The sequence below is a fragment of the Pyxicephalus adspersus genome, chromosome 2 (genome assembly GCF_032062135.1).
Source record: "Pyxicephalus adspersus chromosome 2, UCB_Pads_2.0, whole genome shotgun sequence".
NCBI classification, from domain to species: Eukaryota; Metazoa; Chordata; class Amphibia; order Anura; family Pyxicephalidae; genus Pyxicephalus; species Pyxicephalus adspersus.
Window position 1 is genome coordinate 8573805 of NC_092859.1, and position 18466 is coordinate 8592270.

General features: G+C 37.2%; 1 protein-coding gene across 1 annotated transcript in view; it reads right to left on the reverse strand.

Annotated features, from left to right (window-relative positions):
- LOC140322308 (uncharacterized) overlaps positions 1-12617 on the reverse strand; it is a gene marked incomplete in the record, with an annotated part of 34257 nt that extends 21640 nt beyond the window's left edge. The window contains 9 exon segments of the mRNA XM_072398887.1: positions 76-933; positions 1263-1286; positions 1959-2024; positions 7425-7525; positions 8714-8837; positions 10561-10623; positions 11000-11094; positions 11691-11852; positions 12595-12617. Of these exon segments, the coding sequence (XP_072254988.1) occupies positions 76-933; positions 1263-1286; positions 1959-2024; positions 7425-7525; positions 8714-8837; positions 10561-10623; positions 11000-11094; positions 11691-11852; positions 12595-12617 (1516 nt within the window).
- Positions 12618-18466: the final 5849 nt, after the last annotated feature.

An 18466-nucleotide genomic window follows, 5' to 3' on the forward strand; every position in this document is an offset into this window, starting at 1 on the left:
TGTCTGCTGTTGTGCTTGTTTCTAAAGTCACTGTTGTATCTGCTGATGTATCAACTGTTGTGTCTGCTATTGTACTTGTTTCTGAAGTCACTGTTGCATCTGCTGTTGTATCAGCTGTTGTGCCGGCTGTTGGGCTTGTTTCTGAAGTCGCTGTTGTACCTGCTGGTGTATCAGCTGTTGCCTCTGCTGTTGTGCTTGTTTCTGAAGCCGCTGGTATATCTGGTGTTGTATCAGCTGTTGTGCTTGTTTCTGAAGCAACTGTTGTATCAGCTGTTGTGCTTGTTTCTAAAGCCGCTGTTGTGTCTGCTGTTGTGCTTGTTTCTGAAGTTGCTGTTGTGTCTGCTGTTGTGCTTGTTTCTGAAGTTGCTGTTGTATCTGCTGGTGTATCAATTGTAGTATCTGCTATTGTGCTTGTTTCTGAAGCCACTGTTGAATCAGCTGTTGTGCTTTTTTCCGAAGCCACTGTTGTCTCCGCTGTTGTGCTTGTTTCTGGAGTCGCTGTTGTGTCTGCTGCTGTGCTTGTTTCCAAAGCCACTGTTGTATCTGCTATTGTATCAGCTGTTGTGTCTTCTGTTGTGCCCACTGTTGTGCTTGTTTCCAAACCTGCTGTTGTATCTGCTTTTGTGTCTGCTGTTGTTCCATCTGTTGTGCTTGTTTCCAAAGCCAATGTTGTGTCTGCTGTTGTGCTTGTTTCTGAAGCCGCTGTTGTACCTGCTGGTGTATCAGCTGTTGTGTCTGCTATTGTGCTTGTTTCCGAAGCTACTGTTGTATCTGCTGTTGTATCTGCTGTTGTATCTGCTGTTGTTTCTGCTGTTGTATCAGCTGTTGTGTCTGCTGTTGTGCTTGTTTCCGAACCTGCTGTTGTTTCAGCTGTTGTATCAGACACACTTGTACTCAAACTGACACAAGTTGTTGTTCTTTGTGTGAAGTAATCTAGGGTAAAAACAAAGAGCAGGTGGTCAGTGAGTGTCGTACCCCCTTCTAATACCCATACCAGTTTGGCAACAGTGGTATATAAGTGCAAACTTCTTGACAATCCCTAAACAATAAAATAATGTTCAAATATTGGGATTGTATTAATATCTTCAACTTGATTGCCAATTCTTTGAAAAAATATGTTTATAACATTAATTATAAACCATTATAATATTTGTATAGAGCAGGGAAGATTAAAAATTCTGTGAGGTTTAAAATCCTGATTTATGTTGTAAAATGCTGACCACATTGGGAAATCCTTTTTTACTTGAAGTCAGATCACGTACCTTCCGTTGAAAATCCACTTCCCTCTGTAAATAAAATAGAGAATAGTATTATAATAAGCTAAAATGAACATGAAACAAATTACATTTTTGGCTATATAATTACAAAGCATTTTTCCTAGGCAGATTAAGGAGAGTAATCGCTAATGAAGTTAAGAGTTTTCGCTATGAAGGAGCCTCATAGACTGCCAAAATGGTAAATTCGCAAAAAATGTTTTTTGTTTATATCTTCCTGTTCTAAGAACATTGGGGAAGTTTCTGGCATATTAAAGTGGATCTAAACCTAAAAACAAAAATTTAATAGGAGTTATTAGATATAGTGGAACACTTTTTTAGGTTTTTTTTTTATTTTTGCTGTGATTGCACCAGCAACACAATTCTTGTTTTAAGGTGACCATGCTCAATCTCTGTACTATGTACTTAGGAAGGACCCTCTGCTTTATATTAAAATAAATTAAGCCATGATATCAAAAGACTAGTAAGTAACAATATATTACTTTTTTATTTAGATATTCTTTAAGATTAAAATCAAAGACACAGCAAAGTGATAGAGTAACAACCAAGCAGAATATGTTTTCATTATAATTGAATAATTAAGGATGTAGCAAATATGTTGAAAAGGAATTTTCTGAAGGTTATATGCTATTGAGGATGGGAAATCGTTAAAATACAGAGAAGTTTTTTGAAAGAGGTTTGTACCTGAATTGGTTGTAAGTGCTGTGTCTGTAGCAGCATACACACATCCATCAGGATTCTGAAGGCTTCCTGTGGGAGAAAGAAAATAAGAGATCACATTAGTTCCATCCTTAATATTATAATACCAAAATTCTGCTTCCACTCAGCCATGTGGACAGACTAGACTGGTGGATTTGGATCCTGAGTCCTAAAGGTTCGCTGGGGAGGGCACAATCCTCAGGATTGGCAAAAATCAGTTTAGTTTTTTTAGTAAAAAGACATGCTGAAAGGTGTCTTTTGAATTCAGAAGCATGTTATTTGGACCTTTTTAAAAGTGTTATTGACAAATCACGGTCTTTATTAAGAGTTTTTATTGACAATCAGAAGGAACAAAATAACCCAAGATTTGGTTTCTGGCATTAACGCTAGAGTATTGTATACCTGTGAACTCAAGTTTTGGAAAGACATGAAATAGCATTCTGGTGGTCAAGCACCCCAAGAAACTGTACAATGTTAACACAACCTCAAAATTTTATAAATCCTGGGTCAGCCTGTGCTGATGATCAGGCACTCTTTGGCCATGTCTAGTTGACAGCACTATTGAAAGTGTGTATCTGGAATAAACATGGAAGAGGTTGTTGTTGGCCTATAACAAAAGCAAAATGCATTAAAATGAATGTGATGAAGTCCCTGGCATCTTCAATATGGTTCTCCAACGCAAAGGTGCAAGTTTTGAACACAAGAGGTGGACTGAGGTTAAGCCACATCACCTTAATCTTGAGACTGATAGTGCTGATTTATTGACTTATATCCAGTTCTGCATAAAGTTATAAACTGTATATCACATGAAGAAGGGTTGATACTGTGTGTTTTATGCCAAGGAGTAAACAAGCGTTAAGGTGTGTGGAGTCATTTTGTAGCCTCCCAAATGAGTCATTGTCAACCAGAGAGGTTCCTCGAGAGGTTGCTTGAGCTTTCTCTGATTAATCTCCCATTTGATGGTGGTCTCTTACTTAATGGTCAATGCCACTTGGCTAAATAAGAAAAATGATAACAATGTTCTTTTTAACTTTTTGATCTGTAAGGTTGACAATCTGACCATCACTGTAAGGCTGACATTATGATGACCACTATGAAGGGGGCTTTATTTCCACTGACCACCAATATGAGGTGTATTTTTTCCATTGACCTCCCATGGTTTTACCGGGGTGCCCCAAGACCTGGAAATCATTTTATTGGTTCTTTAGGAGGTAAAATGATAAGAAAAGATGTCCCTGCGTTTAATGGTAACCATATTGGGATATATCAAAGGGATGGTACAATTACTATCCCCACAAATGCAATTTGAATTTATGTATCTAATATTCAGTAAACATTTTAGGTACAAAATGTAGCTATTAATTATTTACTAGAAAATGTTGGTGAATTTGCAATTCACTACTCTATTAGTGGACATTTTGGGCCCGATATATTAAAGATCCCTATACTGGAGAAGTTAGACTATCACAGGGTAATCCAACAAACTTGGAATATATTTCATAAAAATAATTTGCTATTAGTTGGCAAATGTTTTCAGTCCTGGACCAGATCCGTTTTAGGTTTGCTTGATCACTTAGGTTCACCCATGATAGTCTATCTTTTCCAGCCATGGAGAGCTTTGTTAAATCAGGTCCTTTGATTTTAATATAAAACCCAACAGACAAATACCTTCAAGTGGAGTTCATGATCTGATTGCTTTATTTAAGACAGATCTATCTCACTTTTTAAATGGTAAAGCTGGTGTCTTTTTTAGCCGATTTTTTTTTTTTATGATTGTAAGACGACTTCATTTCTGAGCCATTACTGAGTAATACCTGACTCATCTGGTGATCTGTGCTGTTCAGTTACGAAATATTAACAATTGCTTTGGCTTTACAACTAAATTGAACTTTGTTCTGACACTTTTCACTCATCTATATTGTCTTTCAGACAAGATATATGGATCTACGTAAGCACTTTATTGCAATATGCAATTATGCTTTTTATTTTTCTTTCTGAACATTATGAGACTTGTAGTTTGAACTTTGTTGATTACAATAGTCATGGCCATTATGACCAGTGATCACTCTACACCTTCTGCTCTTTGAAATGTGTATGTGTTTTTTATTCATTTAGAATTTCTTTTCTTTTTTTTAAAATGCGTGTAAAATCCCAACTTTTTCTAAAAGTTTATTTTCCTAATACAATAAAGAAATATTAGAACCCCTATCATCTGTTGTATTGATGTCTCTCCAAACTGGAGATATTCACCTTCACTATTAGCGTTAGTTGAAAATTTTTAGTTGTCAACAAAATAGGAAAGAGTTAAAATTCTCCTTTGAGGATACGTCTAATAATGACAAGTGCCTATACGAGGTGCCCTTCTCTTTTGAAAAGATTTCCTCTTACTTCCCTATATATCTTTAGGATAGTAACAGAAATAAAGTATCGCAAAAGACATGCATACCTAATAGGGATTTTACCTATTCCCCAATATTTGGCATAAAATAATCTTTAATTCCTGACCATTTGCTTATTTATAAACATAATAATGTGTTTATTCATTGAAGCTCTTGGCCACTTTGGAATATTCTTGATACGTTTTCTAACACACTTTATTAAAAGGTTTTGGTTTTAATTTATAATTCTGTTGAGTATAGGGACTTTGTACTGATTTCCTTTTTTATAATAAATAGGGGGGACCGAAAAAATTTAAAAAATATGGTTTTATATTTTGGGAACCATTTGGCTAGAGAGAGATGCATTGATTAGATTTTGGAATGCCTCAGTTACTTAGAAGACATCTCAAAAGATAATGTTTCCTAGGGTAAATATCTACTGAGTGTCCTGGGTCCAAATATCAACCAGGGTACCTGTTTACTAAGTGTTGTGAGTCTCCTTTCACCCAGGGCATGTCTTTTACTGTATCTACCGACATCTAGTTTACATATCTACTGAATTTCTGGTGCTTCCTTTCACCTAGAGAATGTCTACTGAGTGCTGTGGGTGTAACTCCAAGCCAGGGCACATATGTTCACGTTCCAAGTCTTCAGTCACTTAAAGCTGACTACTGAGTCCAAGGATGTAGTCGTAAAAATGAAAGAAGAGGGGACACGGTACTAGCCATGGTGCACGCAATGTCTCATTACCGAAGAAAGCGAGGGCACGGCATGCCCATGTGTGCCCACCCTACTACACCCCTGAATGAGTCTCATGTCACCTAGGCCACCTGCTTACTGAGTGTCCTAAAGAACATGACTAATAAGTGCCCTAGTGTACATGCCTACTTTTCCCGAGAGTACATGTCTGCTAAGTGTTCCAGGGCTTCTTTTACCTAGGGTACATGTCTACTGAGTATCGAAAATCTCCTGTCACCAAAGGCACATGTCTACTAAGTGTCCCTAGTCTCTTGTCTTGGTATATTTTTACTAAGTGTCCCAGATCTGCTGTCAGCTAGGGCACATATATACTGAGTCCCAAGTCTTTAACCACCTAAAGAACATGGCTAATTACTGCCCCAGTGTACATGCCTAGTTTACTACTAAGTGTCCTGGGTCTCCTGTCACCAAATGCACACATCTACTGAATGTTTGGCGTCTTCAGCCACCTATAGCACATGTCTAATAAGCATCCCCTCACCTATCACCTTGGGCACATGTCTACTGGTCTCCTGTCCTCTGGTCACCCAAGGTACATGTCAAACTGCCAGATCTGATTTGTTAGAACTAAATGACTACCTGAAAGGAGCTTAGCAAACAAATTATCCACCAACCCAATTAAACAATGACACAAAAAACACGTAATTGAATTCCATTTATGTTTACTGGTTTACCTAACAATGAATTTGTAATCCTTTACAGCCTCCTGTGGTTAACATAATTTTAAAACACATATGGTAATTAACCAATAGGGACTGCAAAAGTCTGAAGGTTATTGTGGAGTAGTGATTTCCAACCTTCCAAAATATTCTCTTGTATACCCATTGAAACAAAGCTGTCATTACCCTTCTATTGTTTCTTTGAGTAAAACTCCTTTCATTCTCTTATTTTGTCCTTTTTTCCTACCTGTACATTATGCAGTACTTTATAAACCAGTTCAACAAAAGTGTTTATTAGATCAAAAGTACATCAAAACAATTTATTCCTAAAACAGATTTAGAATTGATCCTAATTGATTATAAGGATAACTGAATCAATCAAACAAGGATCAATTAATCCAGCTAATAACTTGATTAGACTCAATCAATTTAACTTGATTGTATTACCGAAAAAGTTGGAATTTTACATACTGAGTGCCAGGCATAGTAAATATCAGCCAACAATTTCCAATAGTCCAAGACAGACTAAATGATCTTGGCACAAATAAGTCAGTAGATTTATTAATTTTTCTTTGCAAAATCCTTGTTTATTTGATGATAGGGTGAGGTTGTATTATTTTATTCAACCACATACATGCAAAAATCCTATGGTTGTGTTTTAAATATTTCTTGCACGTGGCTGTGAATCCAATGTATAACATGTTGTTTAATATTCAATAAACTAGAGAACTTTCACTTTCTTTTCCTTTGGTAAATAAACTAATATACTTATGTGTCATGCAAGGCAAAGCCAATTGCGACCATGATAAAGCAAGCTTGTACCTCAAAAATTTGGCATGTGGATGAATGCTCAACCACCGCTAAATACTTTCAGGAATTATTTACATATCTGTATAAAGTAGGTAGACCTATAATTGTAAGGGTCAATTTTTTTTCTAGCATGAAAATGAGCCCTGTATTGATCCCTGCCAATGCCAATAGGGCTTGGTCACTGGTGGTTTTCCTTCTAAACTTGAAAAAAAAAAACATATTGGGCCTAATTTCTTAAAGTTCTCCTGGACTAGAAAAGATATATTCATAGGAGAACCTGCGTGATCCAGCAAATCTAGGATGGATTTATTCCAAGATTAAGAACATTTGTCAATCAATAGCAAATAATTCTTAGGAAATCTATTCCAGGTTTGCTGAATAACCAAGGTTCTCATATGAATGTCTATCTTCTCCTGTCTTGGACAGCTTTAATAAATCAGGCCCAGTGAATCCATATAATGAGAACTATCATGAGAATTAACTACATAACATAAAGAAAATGTGAAATGTGTTTAGTTTTTTATGTTAATTTTGCAGTATTAAACAATTCCAACTTCAAAATGTAATTTTAATTTAAAATTAATTGGATAATTAACTCATTAATTCTGACCTGTGTAATATGCAAACCTTAACGTATGATGATGTATGTAAAACATATATAAAATACATCTAAACACACCGCATGGCAAATGTGCTGCAATAAAATATATAGGCATTAAAACATAATTTTGTAAAATTTGCAAACTATATCCAGCAATGTGCTACTTGCTCCGGACTACTTTTATTTCAACAAAAAATAACAAACAATGTAAATTCCTACTTGTCATTTTCTACTTGTTCCTCACCTGTCACCAGAAGCAATAGACCCAATAGTAGCAGGAGGACCCGTACCGTCTTCATTATCCCAGAACTTTGCTTGCACCATCTAAGAATGTTCACCATATAGCTGAAATAGTAACACCAACAACAAAATGCAGAAGTGCGGGAGGACCTGTCCTTATATTGGGATGATCTTTGTCCTTGGTAATCGTTACGTATATGCAGCACAATTAAGACAATAAATGACTGGGATGGTTCAGTTATCTAGGTGACACCAGGCTCACTGTCAGCTATCTTAGAGCTTTGCAAGTAAAAAAAAAAAAAATACATTCAGTTATCTATTGTCTAATGTTTGTTTTTCTTTATCTTTTTTGAATATAAAAGTATGAGCAAGAGATAAGATGTAGAATTGAATGAGGATCAAAGATTAAATTGGAAAAATCTGCAAATTTGCTATGTTTGAAATGTATTAAAAAGCATGTGAAAGCCAGGTCAGTGAATTATTACTTTGTAATTAATATTGATTATGCGTCTTTTTTTATTATGTTTCGGTATAGGTAATTGTAGAGCGCTAACTCTGACCCAGCAGGAGGCATATGAGACTTAAACAGAGAGCAAGGGTCTATCAACAACTGGCCTGTCAAAGACCCAGCCAAAATTCGGTAGGATCCTGCAGCTGGTGGGAATAGATACATGCAGAGGTTTAGTTATTTTTCCTATGCCTTCTTCAAGAGGATATTCTGTGAAAATGGAAGGTCTGCCTACACCCTCTTGGTCCCAGCATAGACTGCAGTGAGATTTTCACTTCTCTGCATTCCAAGGGTATCCTTTCAGAAAATCACCAATGTCATACCCAACAATATGGAAGAAAAGAGTAAGTTAAGTCCTAAATCTTTGATTATGTATATTTTATACTTGTTAAATGAAAATAGTTTGGGAAAAATGAGAGGACCCAGAGAATACCTTCTCTTTTAATGGAAGATCTGCTATAAATATGGAATTACAATGGGTTTCATTTATAATGCAGTGCATTCGAAATTCCCTGAAACATTCCCTGGTGAAGATGCAATTATTGCCATTGAACCACATAGAAAATTGGAAAATTGGAGAACATTGGAATTTTATCCACATGGGAATGTTTCAGGGAATGTTGGATTCACTGTTTTTCTAAATAGACTCCAATGTGTTTTGTATATAGCCAATGCCCCAAAACAGTTAAGCAAAGATCTATTTGGTTTTATTCAGTTTCACAGCAACTCCAGGACCTCTTCTCTGATTTTTCTATTGGAGATATCAAGGATGCTCAGGAACCTACTTGGTATGATCATCCAACTCATATGCTGCATTTAACAATTCCGGTACATCCAAGTCCTCTTGTGCATCTAACTTTTTTGCTACATCCAGCTCTTCTTCATCCAACCCTTGGTGTGCATCCAACTCTTCAACACATATTCTGTTTCTCAGATGAAGATGGGTAAACATGCCTAGGTTCACTTTTCCCAGTTGATGGACTTGCCTAAACTGTTTGATTTAAACCCACTAAAGTTAAATCAACATTTACGTTAATTATTGGTAAGCAGAACATTGGATGACAGTACACTGTTCAGGTACATTGTGGACAGCATTTCCATTGGTAAGATACAAAGCAGACAGTGTCAACCGCCAGCCTATAAGAATGTTGCCCACTTTGTACCCTAACCAGTTTGCATTTGGTAAGGTAAACATCTGCTTAGAGCCTGGAACACTTGCTATGATTTTAATGGTATGTGATACCTGTTTTTAACATGTTTTCTATTAAACTGCTTCCTATAGAGCTCTCCTCGTTGATACCTTTCCTAAACTATAGGAGAAATATATAATGCCAGGAGTTTTTGCTCCCCTAGGCCAGCTAGCTTGTGCTCCCCCCCCCCCTTCCTAACAGCCTTTGATGCTGACACACAAAACACCCCATGAAAGTTGTTCCACAAGAACAGCAAGAGAGTAAAAAGAGAGAGGGATAGGGAAAGGGAGAGGAAGAGGGACGAAGAACAGAGACAGGAAGAGGGGAGAGAGAGCTAAGGGGGGACGTTAGAGAGTGAGACAGAAAGGGACAGAGGGAAAACAGGATACAAAGAAGGGGGGTAGAGAGGGAAGTTAGGGGGAGAGGAGAGCGAGTAAAGGGAGAAAGGAGGGAGAAAGAGAGGAGTAGAGGGGGGAGGTATATACAGGGATGGACAATTAGTGGGGAAGAGTGGAGAGCGATGGGGAAAAAGAGAGAGTAAATGGACAGAGAGGGGGAAGGCAGAGTGAATGGGAGGGGAATAGGGTGTGGGGGGAGATGAAAGGAGGGAAAGGGTGAGATCGAGATTAAGAAAAATAGTTTTTGATAGAGCAGAGATTGAATAAAATGAAAAGGAAAAGTGGGAGAGAGAAGGAGAGGTGAAAGATGGAGAGGGAGGGAGGGAGAGGAGAAGGAGAGTGAAGAGAGGAAGGGAAAGAGAGAGAAGACAGAGAGAGACGAAAAGGTGAGAGAAAGAGAAAGACAGGGAAAGAGGGAACATGAACAGAAGAGAGAGGACAGAGATTAGGAGAGAGGGTAGAACACCTAGACAGCCTTGTGGGAAATCTGGCCCTGTTTCTCATGGGAGGTAAGTGGAAGGAAAACATTGGTTAAGTTAAGCACCAGCCCAGCATATCAAGTATGACCAACCCAGTCCTCCACCACTCATCAAGCCGTGATACCTAATTTCCTATTGATTTATATTAAACCTGTGGCCACAATAAATGTTACTGAAAGTACCCAGGCTTCTCCAGATACCTGCCGATATCTACAGTTTTACAGGACATACCACTTGAATGGAATGTACAACAAGAACCCCCAAACCACTTTGGATTCTCCTTAGTGACTCTTAGCTGTAATCACCCAGGGCTAGATTGCAATAGCAACAAAGAACCCCCTTCCCCCCAAGACCACTGTACAGGTATACCCTAAGAAGATCTGCCTATGCTTTGAATTTACATCAGTTAATGAACTTTGCAGATACTTACCTCTCTTTCCAATAAAACTTTTAAGATTACTATTTAGTTACTAATTTCATTAAACTATAATATACTTTTCTCCCAAAGTGCCAAATGTACTGTAAATAGAATAATACAGTACTGCAAGCACATATGTTGGCTCACCCGCCAAAACTTCCAATTGGGGTCTGAATCTTTCTTTACCAGAATCGCTGTTCTTGGCTGAGTCTATTTGAAAAAACACATAGTATGACATAAGATGATAGAAGATAATTAAACTACCTATACATTGGCACAATGGCAAAGACAAAGGAGAACATCGAGTCTGACTTTTTTCGTGAAGGGTGAGGCACACAAAATTTATAAGTTTGTCCCTTGCTTGTAGGGTGACATGGACAGAAGAGAGCTACGTCCTTCCTCCTATGGCCCTTCCAGTAGCATTTAAAGAGGAAGAACAGAGTGAGAAACTATAGCAAAGAGAATACCAGTAATCAAAGGGTGGTAAAAGAGAAGACCACGGACAACATCCATTCATGTAGTGATACCCAGTACTGATGCAATACTACTAACCAGTACTGATCAGGGGTATCTATATTTTATTTACCATACTGTGAACCATACCCTGCATCCACTGATTGTCCTCTCTGTATATCCCATTGAGTGTCATACCATTTATCATCCTCATCAGAAAATATGTCCCTGGAAACACAAAAGAATCATGTATAAGCAAATAAGAACAGCTTACCTTTCCTAGTGTAAAGGGTCAGTCCAGTGTCAGACTGAGCCACAAGAGGACTGGAAGAAACCCATGGAGGGCCCCAGTCTATTGCTCCAAATTTAGTTATTTAGGATCCCTGGTGGGTTTCTTTTGCCTGACAAAAATTTCCACTTTGCCAGGAAAGCTATACATTCTGGTGGGCTCCAGGTCCTCAGTCTGACCCTTGGACAGTTCACTCAAAGCTGGCACTTCAGTGTTTGATAGATTCGGAGGAGATGAACAACCTGACAGTATTTATATATCTATTGGTGACATAACTGTGAATCAGTGGGACACAAGCATAAGTAATTCAAAAACTATTAAATGTTTTTATTAATTTATTAAATATTAAATTTATTAAAATATATAACATTCCAGAGGTTTGAGCTTTTTCCCATTTTTTCCCAAAGTTCTTTCTTGAGCATTAATATCTTGTGCAGAATGCGTACAGGCAACATTAGCTGGTTGAATTGTACAATGTATAGTTGTTAAATGATGATTTGTAATATAAGTGTCAATAATGAAAGAAAAGACTTACTTTTTTGGACCAGGTGTTGCACGGAACAGTAAAATTCCCACAGTAGCAATTGCAATAACCAGCACAGTGATAGCGGGCCCAAAACCTCCATATAGAGCAGATTTCAGCATCCGTCCTTCACACCTTGATGATGTATAAATGTATATATCTGTCCTGGCACAACTGTAATGGAAAATAAAAAAGATATTTTTACTTAATTTGTATTTATTATATGGTATATATAGCATCTAAAGTAGAAACTTGGAGGGGTGTTAGGACAAAAGCAATGCTAAAACCCCATCTGATTTCTATTTATGCCGTTGCCCAGATGGGAGGATCCAAAAAAGTCAAGATCCAAAAATGAAGTGATCATTCAACATTTTTGGGATAGTTGGTAGAGCCATTTATTTACTTTTATTTTTCCCTTTGGCCAGCTTTTCATGCAGAACCTGTGCTTTATAGCACAAATACATCCTAATACTATAGAGCAATTTATTCCAAACTGCAAAGCTGTTTTAGGCTTCTTGGCCATTACCACGGTGCATTGAAACAATTGGCTTGGGGATCTATTTGATGCCCAAAATAGCACACACATAGCACAAAAGGGCCAGCTTCACTATCCAATCAGGTTCTGCTAGTGTATACTTGTGTATATTCTTAAGATTAACATGAAGACTCTTTATTGTCCAATCAGCCTGAGTCAAATTGTTTTGCTGGATCGCAAGGCTTGACATGATTACAAAATCTTTTTAAATATAGGGCATTGTGTATGTATATATTTTGTGAATGTAACCAGTTACCTGGAGATCAATTTTAAACCGAACCTGTGCTTGTCAATGCATGCAAAGAAACAATTACATTTATTAAGCCCTATAAGGTCTAACAACTAACCAAAAAGGTCAGTTCCCTGAGCTTTTATACTCACCTCTCTTGGGCTTGTATCCCCATACCCCCATTACTCTGTAGCCCATATTAGTTTCTTCACCACTGAAAATGTCTGGGAGTTTTGGACACCTGTATACCTTATCGTAAGATGGTTCCCCCTCCTACCCTATGTCTCTAGAGCTCAGTATGAATACAGGGATAAGAGGATGGGAACTTTGAAAGCAGTATACTTATAAGAGCTGAAGTGCTGGAACACCCATAGATATTTTTGATAGAGCCATTTTGTGCTAATTTAAGCATCAAATAGATCCCCAAGCCAATTGTTTCAATGCATTGTGTTAAGATAGTTATGTTATTTTAAAGCCCCCCCTATTTTAAGGATTCTAGAGTTCCAGAAAGGCTGCTCTAGAATGTGCAACCTTGCATACTATCTTTAGGTCTAATAAATCTGAAATTTACCAGGAAACACAGATTCTTTGTAACATAGACTCCCCCAATTGTAATTAGCCTGAACTGAATGATCCACTTATGTTTTGGCTCTCAAATGTCCAATAACATTCATTATCATTTGCCATACAGTAGCCAAAATCATATCCTGGTAATACCATACACTGGTATTTGCTTTTTCAATTAAGCTTTATTTTGGAAAAAAATATATATATCCTGGTAAGCCTGTAAGCCAAATATATTTTGTTGGGACTTTATTGTTCTAAGTAGTTTTGTTGTCTTGTGTAGGTACAAGAATTGCAAAGGTACCATTGCAGCTATGAGCTTCTTTACTCTTCTTACGCTTTACTCTTCTTACGCTTTACTCTTTTTTCTTTACTCTTCTTACACTTCTTAGGATGTGTAGGAGCACAGAATGTTTGTGATCATAAGGCTTATAAATAGGCTTGTTCTGGTTAAAATGGGTCCTGGTTTGACCAAGCCTAGCTCTACTCACGCATTTTATTTTCATCCACTGACTCCCACTAACACATTCCCGGTGATAAGTCTAATGCATGGCACCACAGGAGATGTAGTTTTTTTGGAAAACATCAGAGAAGTTGGATATGATGCTCTAAGACCCCATAAGTCCTTACACCATGCTCTATGGAATCAGGATGCAAGGTCATACAATGGCAGTATTGGAGAACATTTAGAAGATATGGAAATGTAATAAAGGTGAGCAAAATCAAATAATAATATTACAATAATTTTGGATCTGTTATTACTGGATACAAGCAACCTTTAATCATGCTTACACCTATAGGTCTTTAGTTTAAGGATGAATACCTGGATGCTTTTCACTGGTAAACCCCGCAGATTAAAAGCACAAGGTTCTAAAACAAAGTGGGTTTCAGTCATGTCTGACAAATAATGTGATTGTTCAACAAAAAGACCACTCACCATCTGTTGCATCTGTTGTTCTACATGGACGTGTGCTTGACAATGTACTGCCCATAAATCAAGAAAAGTTGTTCTTGTTATTACCATTCATGAGAAGCAAGTTCAAGTAATGAACTCAAACAACTAACAAATAGCTAAATAAACAGTTATTTTGTAGTAGTATATGGGTAGTATATATGGGTTATATTAAAGTAGTATATATGGGTACTGCATATCCAAACAAAATGGTGTCAGCACCAATGGGATAAAGTGAAATGACAACTATGAACACAGTCTGCAACCATGGTACATGACCTCACAAACAGACACACTTCATTATTTTGTGAATTTCCCCCTTAGGAGAGTAGAGGCTGCCAAAGCTATAGAGGGGACAACTTAATATTTACTCCTATTGTTTTGGAATGATTTGTCCCACAAACTCATTGTGATACAAAGGACATATAGGGCTTGATTTATGAAAATTCTCCAAGACTGGAGAAGACAGACTTTGGCCAATATTCTTTTAAATATTATTGTTGGCAATGGGGCTAAAAACCAGCATTTGGTGTGACACACAAACTGTATTTATTGAATTCGTTTTTTTCTAGAGACAGAATTAAAAATCACATACCTACAGTTGAAGATTCACTTCACCAATACAAAAAAATATAAATATGATTATTAGAATGACCAAATATTAGATTTTTGGCTATATATTTATTATGATTCCTATAATTTTATAATATTGCCTAAATGTTCATTTCAAATCTTCCCCCTTACATTTGTCTTCTGTTTCTTTGACAGGAATGAATTCATATCTATAGGGGTGAACAAACTTGCAATTTCTTTCTTTTTTTAGGAAAAGGAATTTTGGAAGATTTACAAAATCTAGAAATATTAGTTTTTCACAATGTTTATAAGGTAAGATAGAGCAGAACTGTATACACTTGTGTATTTGTTAACATGGGGGGGACCCTTGAAATAACGTTTAGGTTTTTAGAGAACCCCTGCTATAATATATCCACAGCTCACAGTACATCAGCATGGGGGTTAGCAGGAGGAATGACTCTTACAATGCTGTGTATTGGGAAGAATGTCACCCTTACACATGGCCAAAAAGATTATTGGCTTCAGTGGTAACTGACCTGGGAGGCACAAATTGTTCATTGCCCAAAGAACCTCTAGCAAACTTTGCAGGAACCCAAGATTCCACTGACCCGTGGTTGAGAATCAGTGTCCGAGACTTTATGAAGGGTCCATAAAGTTAAATAAGGAGGCCCAGGGGTTAAAAGGAGGAGTTCTAACCAAAAATCTCCCCTACGAGCAGGTCAGTGAAAACATTTATCGATTTCATATATGGGTAAGCCTGATCAAATTGTATGGATTAGGGCATGAGTTTAAAAAGAACGTACTAAATCTTTGCTTGTTTTTCCAAACACATTTTCCTAGGATGTTTCATTTTTGAGAACTTTTGAGATGGGAAAAAAGGCCTCAAAGACTGAAGAAGATAGACTACCATGGTTGATCCAGAAAACCTAAAAAGCAATGTACTTCATTTGGATTAGATTGCTTTTTAAAGCTAAAAGAAGACAGCAAAGTAACAGTGTAAAAATGTACAGAATATATTTATTATGCATAGTTAAAAAATAATAACAAAGTGTACTAAATATGTTGAGGAGTAAATATATAAAAGATAGTCTAGTGTAAAAAAACTGCCCATTGGACAGATTTAATTTTAAACCTCCTACCAAAAATGGTTGTGGGCGCTGTGTCTGTCACCGCAGACACGAGAGAAAATAGGTACATTGATTGCATCCCTAATATTATAATTCCGAAGTTCTACTTTTTTGGTGTCACTGGTAGAATCTGCTTTCCTTTCACTGGCCTAACAATACCCAGGCTATAATTTCTTGCTGGTCCATAAGCCCTGCTTGTCATGTGAATCCAGGATCAGCCCTCTTATGTCTTCGGAATCACGTGGTCATATAACAATGAGCAGATACAGAAATAGTCTCTGCCGTCCTGCGATAGAGGATTGGTGGTGGCTGGTCTATGTTATCTCAATTTATTGTTATGCAGCATGGAAATTTAGGCAGAAAGGGGCTGATGTCCAATATTCCAATATTTCAGCTCTTTTTCCACATCCTCTAGCTCTCACTAGAGTATGAGGGAAAAGCTGCCAAAGAATAAATTGAGACACCACAGACAACAGATCAACTACCACCAACACTCCTTTGCAGGACAGCAGAGACTATCTCTGTATCTGCTCATTGTTATACGACAACGTGATTCCCCAGACATAAGAGGGCTGATCCTGGATTCACATGGCAATGCTGCCACTGCAGCCAATGGACGTGTCTGATTGGGACGACATCAGACATGATCTATAAGCCTATCTGGTGTTGCATGTTGTTGTGACCCCTGAGGAAGCAATGTATTGAATATCCTTGTATTGTGTTGATCAATCTTGAGATTTCATGATTTGTAAACATGTGTCTCAAGTAAATTTTTTTTGCATGGAAAAAAAACTCTTCTACTTCAGTTGTTACAGTTGTACCCAGATCCTTTCTTCCTTTACCCATAAGTTGTACCTTCCGTTTCCTGCACCCCACAGCTACCTATTGCTATTGCTCCTTCATCCTGCTACTGATGCTGCTCACATCTTCTATTAACACGCTCTACATTGCCTTCCTACCTCTACCAGGGAGCCTATGAAAAGAGAGCACAGAGTTCCAATAGCTTGTTGGCTATATAATTAAGAGTATTTCCACTAGTACAATGCTCTCTTTAACTGAAAATGATCCATTTATAATCTCTTAACCATCTTAATTGTGCCATTGTTGGTAATAAAGAAATCAATCTGCTCATGGTAAAGTACTTAGGTAAGTGAAAAGTTATAAAGCGGAATCAACAATTAGAAAATTGAGAGAATACCAGGCATAGAGACCCTTTAGGCATGATAGGTGTAACAAGGATCTGACCATGTGATTATTCCTATTCCTGACCCCTCCAGCATCACAATCTGCTTCTTGACAGTGCCTGAACCTCTTCCTTGCCATTACAGACTTCTGGTAGATACACTTTCATCAGTGAACTTGGGTGATCCATCAAAATCCTGGAAAGGATCTAGTCCAGGGTTGAAAACATTTTCTAACAAATAGCAAATAACTTTTAGAAATCCATTGCAGGTTTTCTGGATTACCCCATGTTCAACCCAGGTTATTTAATATGTCAGTCCCAATGTCTCTTTTTGCCTAGTATTAAAATTAATTGTCTTATGGATGCCATCCTTGCTATTTCTGCCAATCAAGTGTCTGCCTGTTGCTTCTGTATACTTTTGCATGATTGTTACTGACCCCAGTGCATTTTAACCTTCCTGTGACTCGGGGTAAAAAAAATTTGCTGACGATAAGTGTGACTCGGGGTATGTAAACCTATAGAAATATTAGTAAATACAGCCTTACCTAATCTGCCAGCTTCCTGCGTCATCCATCGTCGCAATGGACGATAGGTAAAATGGGGAAAATCAGTACATTGTTTTCAAGAACATTTATTTTACTGTAAATATAATAAAATGAGTATAATTTGTACTTTTTTTTATTTAAAAAAATATTATTTTTTTAAAATATATAGATATTTTAATTTATTCAATTTGTTTTTTTTACATGATTTTGCGTTTCAAACTTTATTATACTCATACTTCTATATTATACTGTAGAATAAATTTTCATGAGAAACAATGTACCGCTTTTAGACATATAAAACCGGAAAGAAATGAACCGCTAGGGTGGTTAGTTAACTTGCACCAGTCTGCTCTGTATCAAAGTTCTCAAGTTTCAGCAGTTCCAGTATACTTCCTGCAGGCATCCAGAAATCAATTTTTTTTGTACATATTCAACATAAAAAACAAATAAGGGTTTTCTCTGGTCTAATGAACCAATCAATAGACACCAAAAAGGATGAGTTTATTTTCAAAGCTCTTCTATCCAGTAGTAAATTAGAAGTTAGTGTAGCCTTTTTTTCATTTGTTAACTTCCTTGGTCCCCCCAGGATTATAACTATACATTAATGATCCAGCAGCTGGAGCTTACTATGGAGAAAACCAGTGATGAGGAAGAGGTGGGTGATGAGGCAGTGGACCATTCATGGGTGCCAGGGTTTGGAAACTCAGATGAGGATTCAGAATATAGCAGGAGGAGATTTTGTTCATGGGTAGAGGAAACTTGCGCAGGACTAGAGGGGCAAACCATCCCAATAAATATGGTGCACAATAAGTGTACCCTTTTTCTTTTTTTTCTAAGATTTCTAAGATACAAAATACATGTGGAATTTGCTTTGTTTATTCTAGTTCTAGTTTGACGAGTTTGGGTAAACTGGTCCCAAAATTCTGGATGTCCCAAATCTAAGCAACCATTCACCAAATAGTTATAAAATTCTGATCTTTATTTTATAAAATTCTGATGGTTTGTTCTTGTGTTTGGAGATTAAGCAGAACAGCAAAATCTACCAAAATGGAATAGGAAGACCATCAAAAAACTGTGTTG